The sequence below is a fragment of the Aythya fuligula genome, chromosome W (assembly GCF_009819795.1).
Source record: "Aythya fuligula isolate bAytFul2 chromosome W, bAytFul2.pri, whole genome shotgun sequence".
NCBI classification, from domain to species: domain Eukaryota; kingdom Metazoa; phylum Chordata; class Aves; order Anseriformes; family Anatidae; genus Aythya; species Aythya fuligula.
The window spans coordinates 11,716,301-11,732,653 of NC_045594.1; the positions used below are offsets into that span (position 1 = coordinate 11,716,301).

General features: G+C 45.4%; 1 protein-coding gene across 3 annotated transcripts in view; it reads left to right on the plus strand.

Annotated features, from left to right (window-relative positions):
• The window catches only part of LOC116501382 (kinesin-like protein KIF2A), a 129,608-nt gene that overhangs the window by 100,636 nt on the left and 12,619 nt on the right, over positions 1–16,353 (plus strand). The window contains exons 17-19 of one of the 3 annotated variants that reach the window (XM_032206904.1): positions 3,963–4,076; positions 4,929–5,079; positions 6,655–6,756. In XM_032206904.1, the coding sequence (XP_032062795.1) occupies positions 3,963–4,076; positions 4,929–5,079; positions 6,655–6,756 (367 nt within the window). Of the gene's footprint in view, positions 1–3,962; positions 4,077–4,215; positions 4,349–4,928; positions 5,080–6,654; positions 6,757–16,353 lie in introns of those variants that run through there. The other 2 variants (XM_032206905.1, XM_032206907.1) reach the window with 2 other exon arrangements.

Consider the following 16,353-nt stretch of genomic DNA (forward strand, 5'->3'; position numbering starts at 1 on the left):
CGGGATTGCCCTGGCCCAGGTGCAGGACCTTGCACTTGGCCTTATTGAACCTCATTAGGTTCATGTGGGCCGAATTCACAAGCTTGTCCAGGTCCCTTTGGATGGCATCTCATCCTTCTATTGTATCAACCACACCACTCAGCTTAGTGTCATCTGCAAACTTGCTGAGGATGCACTTGATCCCACTATGTCATTGATAAAGATATTAAACAGTACCTGTCCCAGGAAAGACCCCTGAGGGACAACACTCATCACTGGCCTCCACTTGGATATAGATATCATAGAAATCATAGAAACGCAAGGTTGGAAAGGACCTACAAGTTCATCTAGTCCAACCGTCCTCCTGTCACCAATACTAAACTATTAAATCATCTCTTGTAGCACCTGGCGGTGCTTCTTGAACACCACCAGGGATAGTGACTCCGCCACCTCCCTGGACAGGCTGTTCCAGTGCCTGACCACTCTTTGAGAGAAAAGGTTTTTCATGATATCTAATCTAAACCTCCCCTGGTGCAACTTGTGGTCATTTCCTCGAGTCCTAAGTCCTAATAGAGCCATTGACCACCAGTATCTGTGTTTGACCTTCAAGCCAATTCCTTATCCACTGAACGGTCCACCCATCAAATCTATATCTCGCCAATTTGGAGACCAGGATGTCATATAGGTCCATGTCAAAGGCCTTGCAGAAGTCCAGGTAGATGACATTGGTCAGTCTTCCTTTGTCACCTGATGCAGTCACTCAATTGTAGAAAGCCACCAGACTGGTCAGGCAGGATTTGCCCTTGGTGAAGCCGTGCTGGCTGTCTCAGATCACCTCTTCTTGCATGTGCCTCGACACTACTTCCAGGAGGATCTTTTCCACAATCTTGCCAGGCACAAAGGTGAGGCTCACCAGAGGTGGTTATAGTCTGCAGTGCAAGGAGTATGGAAGACGCCACTATTAGTTTTGCCCCTGCTCTGGAGGCATCTCCAGATTCCCTAGAGTGCTGGCTGAGATACCTTCCAAAAAGCACAGAATCACAGAATGGGTGGGAGTGAAAGGGACCTCTGAAGATCATCTAGTCCAACCCCCCTGCTGAGCAGGATCACCTAGAGCACGTTGCGCAGGATGGCATCCAGGCAGGTTTTGAATATCTCCAGAGAAGGAGACTCCACAACCTCTCTGGGCAATCTGTTTTCTGTCACCCTCACGGTAAAGAAGTGCCCTCTCATATTCAGATGGAACTTCCTGTGTTTAAGTCTGTGCCTGTTGCCTCTTATCCTATCACTGGGCACTACTAAACCATCTGGCCCCATCCTCTTGACACCCTCCCCTCAGATATTTATGCACATTGATAAGATCCCCTCTTGGTCTTCTCTTCTCCAGGCTAAACAGGCCCAGTTCTCTCAGCCTGTCCTCGAATGACAGGTGCTCCAGTCCTCTAGTCATCTTCATAGCCCTCCTCTGGACTCGCTCCAGTAGTTCTATGTCCCTCTTGTTCTGGGGCGCCCAGAACTGGACACGATACTCCAGACATGGCCTCACCAGGGCCGAGTAGAGGGGGAGGATCACCTCCCTTGACCTGCTGGCAACACTCTTCTGAATGCAGCCCAGGATACCGTTGGCCTCCTTGGCCACAAGGGCACATTGCCGACTCATGGTCAGCCTGATGTCCACCAGGACTCCCAGGACTCTCTCTGCAGAGCTGCTCTCCAGCAGGTCACTCCCCAGCCTGTACCGGTGCTTGGGGTTATTCCTCCCTAGGTGCAGGACCCTGCACTTGCCCCTGTTGAACTTCATGAGGTTCCTCTCGGCCGATCCCTGCAGCCTGTTGCTATCCCTCTGAACGGCAGCACAGCCCTCTTGGGTATCCGCTACTCCTCCGAACTTTGTGTCATCAGCAAACTTGCTGAAGGTGCACTCTGTTCCATCGTCCAGGTCACTGATGAATAAGTTGAACACTGGACCCAGTACTGACCCCTGGGGGACACTGCTAGCTACAGGCCTCCAACTAATTTCTGCATCACTAAGCACAACCCTCTGAGTTCTGCCATCCAGCCAATTATCAATCCAACTCACCGTCCACTCATCTAGGCTGCACTTCCTGAGCTTGTCTATGAGGATGTTATGGAAGACAGTGTCAAAAGCCTTGCTGAAGTCAAGGTAGACCACACCCACCACTTTCCCCTCATCTACCCAGTTAGTAATCTCATTGAAGTGTAGCAGACTGGTCAAAAATGACTTTCCCTTGCTGAATCCATGCTGACTATAATGTGCTTTTTCATCCTGTTAGCATGCTGTTGCCAGCCTATTTGATGTATATCTGCTAGCTTATTTTTATCAAAATTCTGCAGTTGCTGTGTCCCAGCTTTTGTACTTTCTAACTATAAGCAAATATCTGAGACACCTAAGTAAAATCTGGCTAATCCAGCAGTGACTTTATAATATACATACAGAAATAAGCATCTCCAGAGGCTGAGTCAGCACCTCTGAGACCTGTACTACTCTCTGAAAGCGTTAGCCTATCTTCAGCAATTGTAAAAGGAGCCTTTTCCAGATGCAGTTCTGCTTAATTTCACATAGATGGGGCAATCTTGTGTGTGCTGCAGTGAGAGTTGCTACAGTTTTCCAGCAAGACCTGGAGTTCACAAAGCTAGCACCTAGGCCATCAGTAATCCTGCTGTGTTTTTTTTGTTTGTTTGTTTTGTTTGATTGTTTGTTTGTTTGTTTGTTTTTGTTTTTGTTTTTTTGTTTTTGTTTTTGTGTGTGTGTGCGTGTTTTGTTTTGTTTTTCTGGAAAAGGCTACCACCTATTGGTCTGGAATCGGATTTTCTTGCCCAAATGAAAGATAAGGGCAAAATTGTGTCTGCTTCTGTTTGTCTGGGCACTCCTTACTGTCACTAATGGGCAAAAAGGGCTGCTATAAAAGCTTATCACCAGTTCCTCTTGGAATCTGAATTTGCCCCTGAATCAAGGGAATTAGTAGCAAGCCTGTCTGGCTTGGACTGGTCTGTGTAATTTCCTTCCTTGTGAAAATGAGGCATCTAGTCTAGTCCCCTGTATTAATGTAAAGGAGGGAGTTTTGTGTTCATGAAGACATATTGGATCTTCCTGTCCCTTATAGCCTACGCATTGCTGAAATCACTCCAGAAAAAGACACTGCAGAAAAATTAAATACAAAAACAGTTGTGCTGAATCTGTTTCTTCATCTTGGTATCACTTTTGTATGTTGTTACAGGGTGTTGTGGTTTAGCCAGGCAAGCAGCAAAGCACTACACAGCTGTTTGCTCACGCCCCCCCCCCCCAGTGGGACAGGGGAGATAATTGGGAAGAAAAAAAGGTAAAAGCTGATGAGTTGAAATACAGTTTAGTATGAGATAAAAGGAAGAGAAATAATAATAGTAATAATGATGATAATAAAAATAATAATAGAACATACAAAGCATGTGATGCGCAATGCAATTGCTCACCACCTGCCAACCAATGCCCAGACAGCAGCCTCTTCCCCTGCCCAGACAGCCCCCCAGGTTTATTGTTCAGCATGGAGTCATAAAGTATATGATATCCTTTTGGCTACTGTCCTCCATCTCCAAGGCAACTATGCCAAAAGCCCACCAGTACCCTTTTGGGTACTTGAAGTTGAGGTGGTTTTACTCAGGTGGGCAGCCAAGCTCCACCTAAGCCACTGCAGCCATTACTCAGACATTATTTACTGCACTAACTAAATTTTGGAATTACTCTTCTGAAAACATTGCTATTGTATTCTCCTGCAGATTAGTAGTGCTGTTTTTTTCCAGGTCTGTTAGTGACCTTTATTTGCAGAAAGTTTAAGTAAGTTGATGCTTTTATTTGTGTTTTAATTTAAACATAATTTATTAGGTTTTTAAACTATAAAAGAAGAATACTTAAGAAAGAGTTGTCATTTTAACTGTGTTTATGAGGTCATTTTTTCTTAATTTGATGCTGTATTTTGTTACTGCAGAGTAAAGGAATTTGGAATTAGTCCTTCGGACATTCCCTTCTCACAGGGTAGTGGCAGTCGCTCTGATCTCTCTCCTTCCTATGAGTATGATGACGTTTCTCCTTCAGTCACCAGGTCTACTTTATTCTATACATCAAATCTTTATTTTGAAGTTTTTATTTTATCTATGTATTTTTACAGACCAACCTTTCACATTATTCCCCTTACCTTGAATCATGCACTTTTTTTTTTTTTTTTTAATTTTGTTTGGCAGGTGATGGTTCTGCATGATCTTCAGTCATCTTCCCAGTACTTTGTTCATCCTCCTTAAACATCTACCCTTTGTATCCAGGCTTGCTATTTTCCTTCATACATTTAAAAAATAGAAAAGAAAAAAAAGAAAAGAAAAGAAAAGAAAAGAAAAGAAAAGAAAAGAAAAGAAAAGAAAAGAAAAGAAAAGAAAAGAAAAGAAAAGAAAAGAAAAGAAAAGAAAATGGTGATGTCACCTTTGTATATTTAGTGAACCAAATCTGACAAGTCTGTTTAAGATATTTTTGCCTTTGAAATTATCTTAGTTTAAGGTTATATTCATTATTATTTCTTTAAAACACAGATGGGTGCACAGAAAAAAGAAAAATGGTCAAGTTTTGGGCATTGAATGAACTTTTCTATCATATATTATTTACTGTTAAGGAGTTCATGTTGAGGAGATTTTTGCCCTCAGCATTTTAATGAGTAGTAAGATTTCATTTTAAAAATTACTTTTGTTAGAAAATGGACTTCGATCCAATTTAGTTGAAACTGAATGGTCCATGGTTTTTACAAGTTGGACTAATGTCTTCTTGGCACATTAAATTTGTGAAGGTAGCATCATCATCCATGTTAAATGAATTAAATTGTATATAAACCCATAGAGATTTATTTTTGGTGGTAGCTACTTTGCACAGGAAGTTATTAATTTGAAAATGAAATATTTTCTGATTGTAGGGTGAAGGAGCTGACAGTTGATACTAGTGCTACAGGGGATATCCGTCCCATTATACACCACACTCACAATCAGATTGATGACTTGGGCACGCAGTGGAGCATGGGGAGCTCTCCTCAGAGAGATGATCTCAAACTGCTATGTGAACAAAATGTGAGTAGTTTACAGCATTATATGTAAAGAGATGAAAATAAATACCATGGTAGAAAAAAAAAAACACAACAGAGCAATGTATATTTATAGCCTGTAATCAGTATAATTAAGTATATACAACATGCATCTTCACCATCTCACTTTATAGTTCATTCCCATACAGGATTTAAAAAGAAAAAGGTTTCTTGAAGGGTGAGAGGAGTATGTTTTATTTTTCTTTATCTTTCTCACTGATTAGGATTTTAAATGTCTAGAAAGTGTCTAGGCACTGATGTTTTTAGGTATGCATATTTTCCAGTATAGCTTCATCTTGCATTAGACAGTTAGAAGTATCCTTTGTATGTTTTATTTAAAACACTTGTGGTTTTGAGCATTATTTTCCATGCATCCAACACCCATTTCAAGTGAGTTTGCCTTTCTATGCATTTAGGAATCTGGCTGCCCATCATTCCTCTTACAGACATCCTGATTTTCATGGAGTGAAACTCCAGTGCCCTGTTTGGGGGAGAACCACACCACATTCCCAAAATGTCTCCTTGGACTGAACGAGTAGGGAGCTGGGGCTGAAAGGCATCTTCCAAAGGACATTTTTCCCTCACTGTTAATTATCAGCAATTGTCCTGGTTCCTTAAATGTTCGATAGGGATTAAAACTCAGTTTGTGAAAAGTCGGTGAAAGAAAAGAAAAATCTATACTATCCTAATGTATTTTTCTCAAGATTCTCTTCCTTCTCAAACACTTCTTCGTGGTCTTTGCTGTATTTCTCTCATTTTAGTAATGGGCTCTAGAACATGCTATGTAATTCTGAGTTTCCCACTGGACAGACAGATATTCTTTCATATAACATTTTTTCATTGTTCATGTGGAATTCAATTAAGCTTTACAATGTATATTTTAAAAGATTTCAAAGGTGTGGTATAAGGAACCATAATGTCTTGCTAAAAAATAAATTGCAAACTATCTAGTGCTTTCCCCTTTGATTGTTGATTATTGTCTACAGAAGTCCTGTTTGTTCCAGTTTGTAAATCTATGCTGTGCATTCTTCTAATGTATTAATTACTATGTATTTTTTAGATTTTTCACTTTAGGTTTATTTTTTTTTTTCTAAGTATGACTTTAATTTTGATTTCCTGAAATGTATTGAATGTGTTCTCTTTTCTGAAAATTATCGTCTGTCTTTTGTGGCACGCACAACAAAGGCCCTGACAGAAAACCTAGTTTTCTGTAGGTGTTAAAACCTACTAAAAATTACCATTATTCCCTTGTTACTTTGTCTTCCCACTATTTTAACTAATTCTTCTAATGTGGAATATTCTGTTTTCCAGTATTCACAAGGATGAGTGGCTGGAAATATTTAATGAATATGAACTAAATTTAACTCTGTTAACATTTTTATTTTTATTGCCCTCTCCCCTCATTTCTGGAGGTTTTTATGTCAGAAGTATAAAATTCTATTTTTGACAAGCTCTGCTTTATGCATATTTCTTTTCATGCTCTGTGATAGGATGGAACATATTCAGTATATTTCCTGTAGCCACAGTTCTTTCCAGACTAACAAGCTTTTATTGTTTTTAGGAAGAGGAAGTTTCTCCACAATTGTTTACTTTTCATGAAGCTGTGTCACAAATGGTAGAAATGGAAGAACAAGTAGTAGAAGACCACAGGGCTGTCTTCCAGGTAAAGGATGGAGCTTTGCTTTGTTTTATCCTAATCCAGGAATTCAGATTTTCCCAAGTAAAGCACATATCCCGCATATAATGCAGGATATCATCTGGTCATTCCTCTGCAGTTAGGGTTTTCTAAATTGTTTTATTACACTAACCCCATTGTAGCAAACAAATAGGGACAGATGTTTAGATCTCATAACCACTAATCTTCATCCCCAGGATGAAAGAGAAGCATGTTTTTCTATCATCCCAGAAATCTAGTAAAAATGTCTTTTCTTTCTTTCCTTTTTTTTTCTTCTCACAAGCATTCCTAAATAGACTGTTCACTCTAAGAAAAGTTGCTATTTTCTTCTTACTACTGAGATATTTTCTGTTTTAGTCCTTTTCCAGCATTAGCGACTGTGTTTTTTCTAGTTGCAGGAAGTTCATTCAGATTGGTCTTGAACTTTTCATTTCTATGATTCATTCTATGATTCTATGATTTCATTGTCTAATCTATGCCAGTATTCCTATTTCAAAGCTGGAAATTAATAGTAATGTCTCTATCAGAACCATTTCTGTTGACAGTTTGGTCATCTCCCTCTGAGATCCAGAAGAGACATATTTTTCTAACTGCCTGTTTGCTTCCTTTTTACAGATACATAAAGGTTTTCATTCTAGTCAGGGTCTTTGGAAGGAATACTGCCAGTAGTGCAATGCTGGTCAGTGCCATGGATCCTTTTACATTCACAAAACAAATTGTAATAATAAGTATGAATTACTAGTTTTCAGAAGGAAATGTGAGTTGCTTCTGTTCATAACCTAAGAGTCTTTAGGCAGGCTGTCCGTTTGGCATGTCTACTGCAAGAGAATAGCAGAACATTAAACCTGTAGGGAATACACAGATCTCCTAATGTAGGCATCAAACTTAATGGAACATTGATGTGTATTCATGCAATATAGTAAGATACTAAATAAAACATTTTACAACAGATGTAGAGATTTAGTTCACAGAATCACAGAATTTCCTAGGTTGGAAGAGACCTCAAGGTCATCGAGTCCAACCTCCAACCTAACGCTAACAGCCCTCCACTAAACCATATCCCTAAGCTCTACATCTAAACGTCTTTTGAAGACTTCCAGGGATGGTGACTCCACCACTTCCCTGGGCAGCCTGTTCCAGTGCCTAACAACCCTTTCAGTGAAGAAGTTCTTCCTAACATCTAACCTAAAACTCCCCTGGCTCAACTTAAACCCATTCCCCCTCGTCCTGTCACCAGGCACGTGGGAGAACAGACCAACCCCCACCTCGCTACAGCCTCCCTTGAGGTACCTAAAAAGAGCGATAAGGTCACCCCTGAGCCTCCTCTTCTCCAGGCTGAACAAGCCCAGCTCCCTCAGCCGCTCCTCATAGGACTTGTTCTCCAGGCCCCTCACCAGCTTCGTCGCCCTTCTCTGGACTCGCTCAAGCACCTCGATGTCCTTCTTGTAGCGAGGGGCCCAAAACTGAACACAGTACTCGAGGTGCGGCCTCACCAGAGCTGAGTACAGGGGGACGATCACCTCCCTAGCCCTGCTGGTCACGCTGTTCCTAATACAAGCCAGGATGCCGTTGGCCTTCTTGGCCACCTGAGCACACTGCTGGCTCATATTCAGCCGACTATCAACCATCACTCCCAGGTCCTTCTCTGCCTGACAGCTTTCCAACCATTCCTCTCCCAGTCTGTAGCTCTGCTTGGGGTTATTGCGCCCCAGGTGCAGGACCCGGCACTTGGCCTTGTTAAACTTCATGCAGTTGACCTCAGCCCATCGGTGCAGCCTATCCAGATCCTCCTGCAGAGCTTTCCTACCCTCAAGCAGATCGACACACGCACCTAACTTGGTGTCATCTGCGAACTTACTGAGGGTGCACTAGATGCCCTCGTCCAGATCATCGATGAAGATATTAAAGAGGACCGGCCCCAGCACCGAGCCCTGGGGGACGCCACTAGTGACTGGCCTCCAACTGGACTTGGCTCCATTCACCACGACTCTTTGGGCCCGGCTATCCAGCCAGTTTCTAACCCAACGAAGCGTGCGCCAGTCCAAGCCAAGAGCAGCCAGTTTCTTGAGGAGAATGCTGTGGGAAACAGTGTCAAAAGCCTTGCTGAAGTCAAGGTAGACCACATCCACAGCCTTTCCCTCATCCACCCAGTGCGTCACTCTGTCATAGAAGGAGATCAGGTTCGTCAGGCATGACCTGCCTTTCATAAAGCCATGCTGACTGGGCCTGATCGCCTGCTTCCCCTTCAAGTGCTGCATGATGACTCTCAGGAGGATCTGCTCCATGAGCTTTCCTGGCACTGAGGTCAAACTGACAGGCCTGTAGTTTCCCGGGTCTGCCCTCCGGCCCTTCTTGTAGATGGGCGTCACGTTTGCTAGCCGCCAGTCGATTGGGACCTCCCCCGATAGCCAGGACTGTTGATAAATGATGGACAGTGGCTTGGCCAGCTCCTCTGCCAGTTCCCTCAGTACCCTTGGGTGGATCCCATCCGGCCCCATCGACTTGTGCACATCTAAGTGCCGTAGCAGGTCACCAACCAGTTCTTCATGGATAATGAGGGCCACATCCTGTTCCCCATCCCCTTCCACCAGCTCAGGGTACTGGGTATCCAGAGAACATCCGGTATTGCCGCTAAAGACTGAGGCAAAGAAGGCATTGAGCACCTCCGCCTTTTCCTCATCTCTTGTAACTAAGTTTCCCCCCGCATCCAGTAAAGGATGGAGATTCTCCTTAGTCCTCCTTTTTGTGTTGATGTATTTATAGAAACATTTTTTGTTATCTTTAACGGCAGTAGCCAGATTGAGCTCCAGATGAGCTTTGGCCTTCCTAATTTTGTCCCTGCACAGCCTCGCTACTTCTTTAAAGTCCTCCTTAGTGGCCTGCCCACTTTTCCAAAGCTTATAAACCCTCTTTTTCCTCCTAAGATCAAGCCACAATTCTCTGTTGAGCCAGGCCGGTCTTCTTCCCCGCCAGCTCGTCTTTGGGCACGTGGGTACAGACCGTTCCTGCGCCATGAAGACTTCCCTCTTGAAGATCGCCCAGCCTTCCTGGACCCCTCTGCCCTTCAGAACCGCCTCCCAAGGGACTCCACCAACCAGTGTCCTGAGCAGTTCAAAGTCAGCCCTCCGAAAGTCCAATACAGCGGTTTTACTGGTCCCCTTCCTGGCCTCGCCAAGAATAGTGAACTCCACCATTGCGTGGTCACTCTGCCCGAGACAGCTCCCGACGATCACGTCCCCCACCAGTCCTTCTCTGTTTGTGAAGAGAAGGTCTAGCGGGGCACCTCCCCTGGTAGGCTCACTAACCAGCTGTGTCAGGAAGCTATCTTCCACGCTCTCCAGAAACCTCCTAGACTGCTTTCTCAGGGCTGTGTTGTGCTTCCAGGATATGTCAGGGAAGTTGAAGTCCCCCACGAGTACAAGAGCTGATGATTTTGCAACCTCTGTCAGCTGCCTGTAGAATTCCTCATCCGTCTCCTCATCCTGGTTCGGCGGTCTATAGCAGACCCCGACCAGGACACTAGCCTTGTTGTCCCTGCCGATCCTAACCCAAAGGGACTCGACCTTGTCATTCCCAACCTCGAGTTCTACAACCTCGAAAGACTCTCTAATATAGAGAGCCACACCACCACCCCTTCTATGCTGCCTGTCCCTTCTATAGAGCTTATAGCCAGGCATTGCAGCACTCCAGTCATGAGACTGGTCCCACCACGTCTCCGTGATGGCAACCAAGTCATAGCCTGCCTGCCGCACAATGGCTTCCAGCTCCTCCTGTTTGTTACCCATGCTGCGTGCATTGGTGTAGATGCACTTCAGCTGGGCCATTGCCTTATCCTCCGGCCTTGCCATTGTTCCCCCTGGCACAGCCCCAACAATCCTAGCCTCAGCCCCATCCCCCTTCCTACCTAGTTTAAAGCCCTCTCAATGAGCCCTGCCAGTTCCTGGCCCAGGATCCTTTTTCCCCTAAAAGATAGGGACCCGTCTGCGGCCATCAGGCCAGGTGCTGAGTAAAGTGCCCCATGATCAAAAAACCCAAGATTTCTGCGTTGGCACCAGCCCCGGAGCCACGTGTTTAACAGGTGGGCTTTCCGTGTCCTCTCTGAACCCCTCCCTGCCACCATAGGGATGGACGAAAACACCACCTGCACTCCCGCTCCATCCACTAACCGACCCATTCCCCTAAAGTCCCTTTTGATAGCCTTGAGGCTTCTCTCTTCGATGTTATCACTGCCCGCCTGGACTATCAAAAGGGGGTAGTAGTCAGAGGGGCGTACCAGGTTAGGAAGCTTCCTGGCAACGTCCCTGACCCTGGCCCCAGGGAGACAGCAGACTTCCCTACGGGTAGGGTCAGGCCGACAAATAGGGCCCTCTGTTCCCCTAAGAATCGAGTCACCAACAACAATAACCCTCCTGTCTTTCTTGGTGGAGGCAGTCCTGAGGCGCGGAGTCGACCTCCTCGCCCCAGGCATCCTCCTGGGAACATTTGCTACCTCTTCCTCACACACCGACCTCTCAATCTCTAGGGCCTCAAACCTGTTGTGTAAGGGCACCTGGGAAGGTGGGGCCGGAAGGGGAGAGCATCGCCTGCGATGTCGAGCAGGGACCTGTTTCCATTCCTCCTCAGCTCCCAGATCCCCTCCCTCTGCCCGATGGGGACAGGGCAGGGGGTCCGCCCCCATTTGGGGAGTCTCACCTCGGCACCTCCCCTTGAGGCCCTGCAGGGAGTTACTCCAGAAGTCTATCTCCCGCTCACACTCCCTGATGGCCCTCAACCTCTCCACCTCCTCCTTGAGCTCCGCCACCATGCGGACCAGATCATCCACCTGCTCGCACCTCACGCACGCAGTTTCTCTGCCTCCCGCCGATGGCAGCAACAGGCTCAGACACTCCATGCATCCGGTGACCTGAACTGCGGCATTTTTTAACGGGTAGTCGGTCTGCGTGTGTACCGACTTTCTGGAGAGCGCGCCGTGCCTGGTGGCGACCATTATCGCCTAGTTACGGCTGTTGTTAACGAGGTGTTGTTTGTGTGTAGGGGGAGCGCTCTGCCCTTCCTGTGCGAACTGCCGCGCCACTCCCTTCTGACGCGCCACGCCCTGTTTGCCCGCCCTGGTCGCCGCGCTCCTGGTCGCTCGCGCTCCCTAAGGGCTGCTTTTGAATGGCTGGGGAGGGGGCGCTGCTGGCTCCGCCTTCGCCTCGTCAGCCTCCCTCACGAGGGCTGCCGGGTCCTGGCGGCTCCCTCAAGTAGGCTCGATGCCCTCAAGTAGGCTCGATGCCGGAAAAAATTAGCCCTGCCTGGCCCGATCCCCCGCTCCGCTGCAGAACGCGTCTGCCCCGGAGCCGATCGCCTCGGCAAATGGCAGTGAAATGGCGGTGGGTCCCGATTTAAATAGCCCACCGCTGACGCTGCTGGCTCCGCCTTCGCCTCGTCAGCCTCCCTCACGAGAGGGAGTTATGTTATGAAACTAGTTATGAAACACTAGTCCCGAAACTAGTTATGTTATGAAACTAGTTATGAAACACTAGTCCCGAAGACACAAAAGTGTGAAAGTCTTATGCCATAGCTGTGTCCTAATGCTTGGGACTTCTAGAAAGACAAGTTGCATTAAAGATGTTATTGCCTCTGTGTGTCCATCTGACCTTCTGCTGGTGATTACTGCTGCTCACAGCAGTCACTAGAAGGAAATGTGTTTGAGCCTCAGCTCCCTTAGTTCACAGCATGGCTTGTTAGTTTATGCCATGGGTGGAGGTGGGCTGCACCAATACAAAATCTACAAGCTGTACCAGGCAGAAGTTGTTTTCTGTCAGCTTTCTTCTGGAAGCTGTTGATTCTGGGATATGAAATATCCTATCCTGACAAAAATGCCTAAAATACACCAATGGAATAAAGTGTGCTCTGGACATGTCTGTCTTCCTGTGATTCTTGAATGTATAAGTTTACATTATATGAGATGAATCCTGTCCCGATGTTAGCTCCATCTGTGCGAAAAAGCATACATGGTGTTTGGATGATGCTTTCGATATTACTTGGGCTACTGAGCACAAAGGGGAAGAGCTAATTTTAGCATTTCAGGCCCAGCATGCCTAGAACTGTCAGCTGCTTTCTCTTTTACAATCAAAGCATTTCTAATGAGATCAGTTCTCCTGATCTTAGCTTTGCATGGTTCTGTAAGCTTTAAGCTCTTGGTTGCATTCTTTGATGCAAGACTATTTTTTAAAATTCCTCTTTTTTGGTAATATTTGGAATGCAAAGGTGCCCAAGAGCTGGTTTAACCAACCTTTACAGTACTCTTGTCTATGTGGGGAGTTAGCACATGCAATAGAGAGTTTAAAATAGCTCTTCTTTTTCTCTCAAAACTGGTTTTGAGTATGGACAGAATTATCTTTGCTCCATGACTGCAATAACAACACCGGGATTGTAGTCAGTGGAAACCATCCTGAACTTAAAAATGAAGACTGACTTTAGAACCACATAATGTTATGTTTGCTGATATGGCTGTTATAATTAAGAAACTATGTAGAAAACACACAACTTTGCTGAATTGGGAATAAGGATTCATTTTAGGATTGAAATCTGTTATAATGAGGTGACTAGACAGTATAGAAATGTGGTCATCTTGAGAAAAGGAGTAATTCAGCTCTTTGTCATGAAACTAGTACCTTTGCTAATGCATTTCATAGAATCATAGAATGGTTTAGGTTTGTGGTAGTTTTACCCTACTGGGCAGCCAAACTCCACCGCAACTGCTCTCTTGCTCCTCCTCAGAAGAGGGGGGGTGGGAGAAGAAAGTATGCTGGAAAGAAAAAAAAAAGGCTCACAGGTTAAGATAACGATAATTTAATTAAAGGGAAAAGGAAGAGGAAAAAACAAAACAAAAACAAAAACAAAAACAAAAAAACAACACACACACCAAAAAAAAAAAAAAAACAAACAAAAAAAAACAAGCAAAGGCTGCATGGAAGCACAGAGGGAAGGAAAAATGGAAAAATGTATTTTCTACTTCCATTCAATGAGTGATATTCGGCTACATCCTGCTACATCCCGGGAAGCAGGGCCTCAACATGCATAGCAGTTGTCTGGGAGCAATTGCTCTGCTCAGCAATAGAAAAAACATTAGGTGTGATACCAGTGCTGTTCTAGCTACAAGTGCAGAGCACAACACTGTATGGGTCACTACAGGAACAGTTAACTCCATCCCAGCCAGACCCAGCACAACCTCCGCCCCTTATTCCATAACATTTGTGTTACACTCAGGTTCCACATACTTTAGTATATTGGTATCACCAATATACTAAACCACTTATCACCACTGTTCCCTGTCCTTTAACAGATATATATAGGCACTTCTTTTCATTCTGTAGGCCTCTCCCAAAATGTCAATAAGAACTGTTGATGATTTAGGCTTCATCTACCAAAGTGATCACACAGGACAGTCAGAATAGGATTTCTGGATGCCAATGCCAGCTTAGCTCAAGTCGTTGCTGTACTTACCCAGTTCCTTGCGAAGCTGACCTGTTGTTGGTTCTGCAGTGTCTTCCTACAACACAGGGAAAGGAGGAGGTACCATTCCTGATATCATCCACAAACTGACTTCCAGAGGAGGAAAAAGAGAGAGTGTACTTGTTAATATTCTCTAAGAGATAGTTCTCAAAAGACACAGATGACAGTAATGCAGGGCCCAAATACCAGATTAGGCTCAAGGCCAGTGCTTTACAGAACAGCAAACTGAAAAAAAAAACAAAACAGACACAGGCTTTAACAAACTCTCCAATCTGCTACAGAGTAAAAGGGAGAACATGGCAGATCACATAAAACAGTATGACATAGAAAAATATTAACAGCAATCCAGACAGCATTGTGACTACCAACTGTAAACTAAATTCTAATTGCAAGTTCCCTCTAAAGCACTCTGATCACATCTATTGTTATCTCAACCCTTCAAACCCAATGTTGGGCACCAGAAATGACTGTGGTGGTTTTACTCAGATGGGCAGCTGTGCTCCATCACAACTGCTCTCTCACTCCCCCTTCTCAAAGGGAAAGGGGAAGAAAATACAATGGAAAGGGCTCAAGGGTTGAGATAAGGACAGGGAGATCACTCAACAATTACTGTCATGGATAAAACAGACTCAGAGTAGGGAAATTATTATAATTTATTACCTATTACTAACAAGCTAGGGCAATGAGAAACTCCAAAAACCTAAAAACACCTTGCCCCCACCTCCACCCTCTTCCACCTCCTCCCTCCTAGTGACACAGGGGAACAGGGAATGGGGGTTGCAGTTAGTCTGTAACGCTTTGTCTCCGCTGCTCCTTCATGGTCACTCTCTTCCCCTTCTCCAAGGTGGAGCCCCTCCCACAGAATACAGTCTCTGCCAAACTGATCCTACATGGGCTTTCCATAGGCAACGGCTCTTCAAGAATTGCTCCAATAAGGGTCTATACTACGGGGTCTATCCGTCAGGAGCAATGGGTCCCCATGGGTGGCAGCTCCTGCCAGATCACCTGTTCCTGCATGGGCTCCTCTCCACAGGTCAAGTCCGAAGTCTGTTCAGGCAGGGGTTCTCCACAGGCCGCGGCCTTCTTCAAGTCAGATCCACCTGTTCCACCATGGGCTCCTCCAAAGGCTGCAGGGTGGAGATCTACTCCTCTGTGGTACACCATGGGCTGCAGGGGGACAACCTGCTCCACCATGGTCCTCTCCACAGGCCACAGGGGACTTCTGCTCCAGCACCTGGAGCACCTCTCCCCCTCCTTCTTCACGGACCTTAGTGTCTGCAGGGCTGTTTCTCACTCCTCTCCCTCCCAGCTGCTTTTGCACAGCAGTTATTTTCCCCTTTCTTAAATATGTGCTCACAGACACAACCACCACTGCTTATGGATTTGACTCCAGCTAGTGGTAGATCCCTTTAGAGCAGGCTGAAACTGGTCCTTATCTAACATGGGGCAGCTTCTGGACTCTTCTCACAGAGGTCACCCCAGCAGCCCCTCTGCTACCAAAACCTTGCCATATAAACCCAATACACCTACCTTTTATTGTTGAGTGTGATATCATATGGTATAGAATATCCCTTTGTGTGGGAGTGTGGCCCCCACATGGTTTGTGATAACATTGGACTCTGAACTATGAGGCCATCAAGGAATGTAAAGAGTTTAGAGGGAACAAAGAAGAGTGATTGAGGAGACACCTTGCTGTCTCTGGTTGCTTGTTCTCCAGCCATTAAGGCATGGAAGTTGCTGGGTGTTTGCGGTTGCCGGGCAAAGTTGTTGACCAATGAATAGTTAGTGGAAAAGGAGTGCTGTGGGGCTAATGGTATAAGAGCAGAGCCTGTCCTCAATATGTGGATGCAACATAGGATAATGAAGTTATGTCATCAATAAAGTAGCAGCAGTTACTGATCCTGAAAGAACTCTGGTGTCCGTGTGTTCCTTACTCCACACCTTTGGTTGGTTTAGGTCAGCTGCCCACCCCCAGCCTGCTGGCTTTTGGAGGAGGAGGGGCGGGGATTGGAGGGAGTCCTGATGCTGTGCCAGTATTGCTCAGCAATAGACACAACACTGGAGTGATACCAGTGCTGTTCTAGC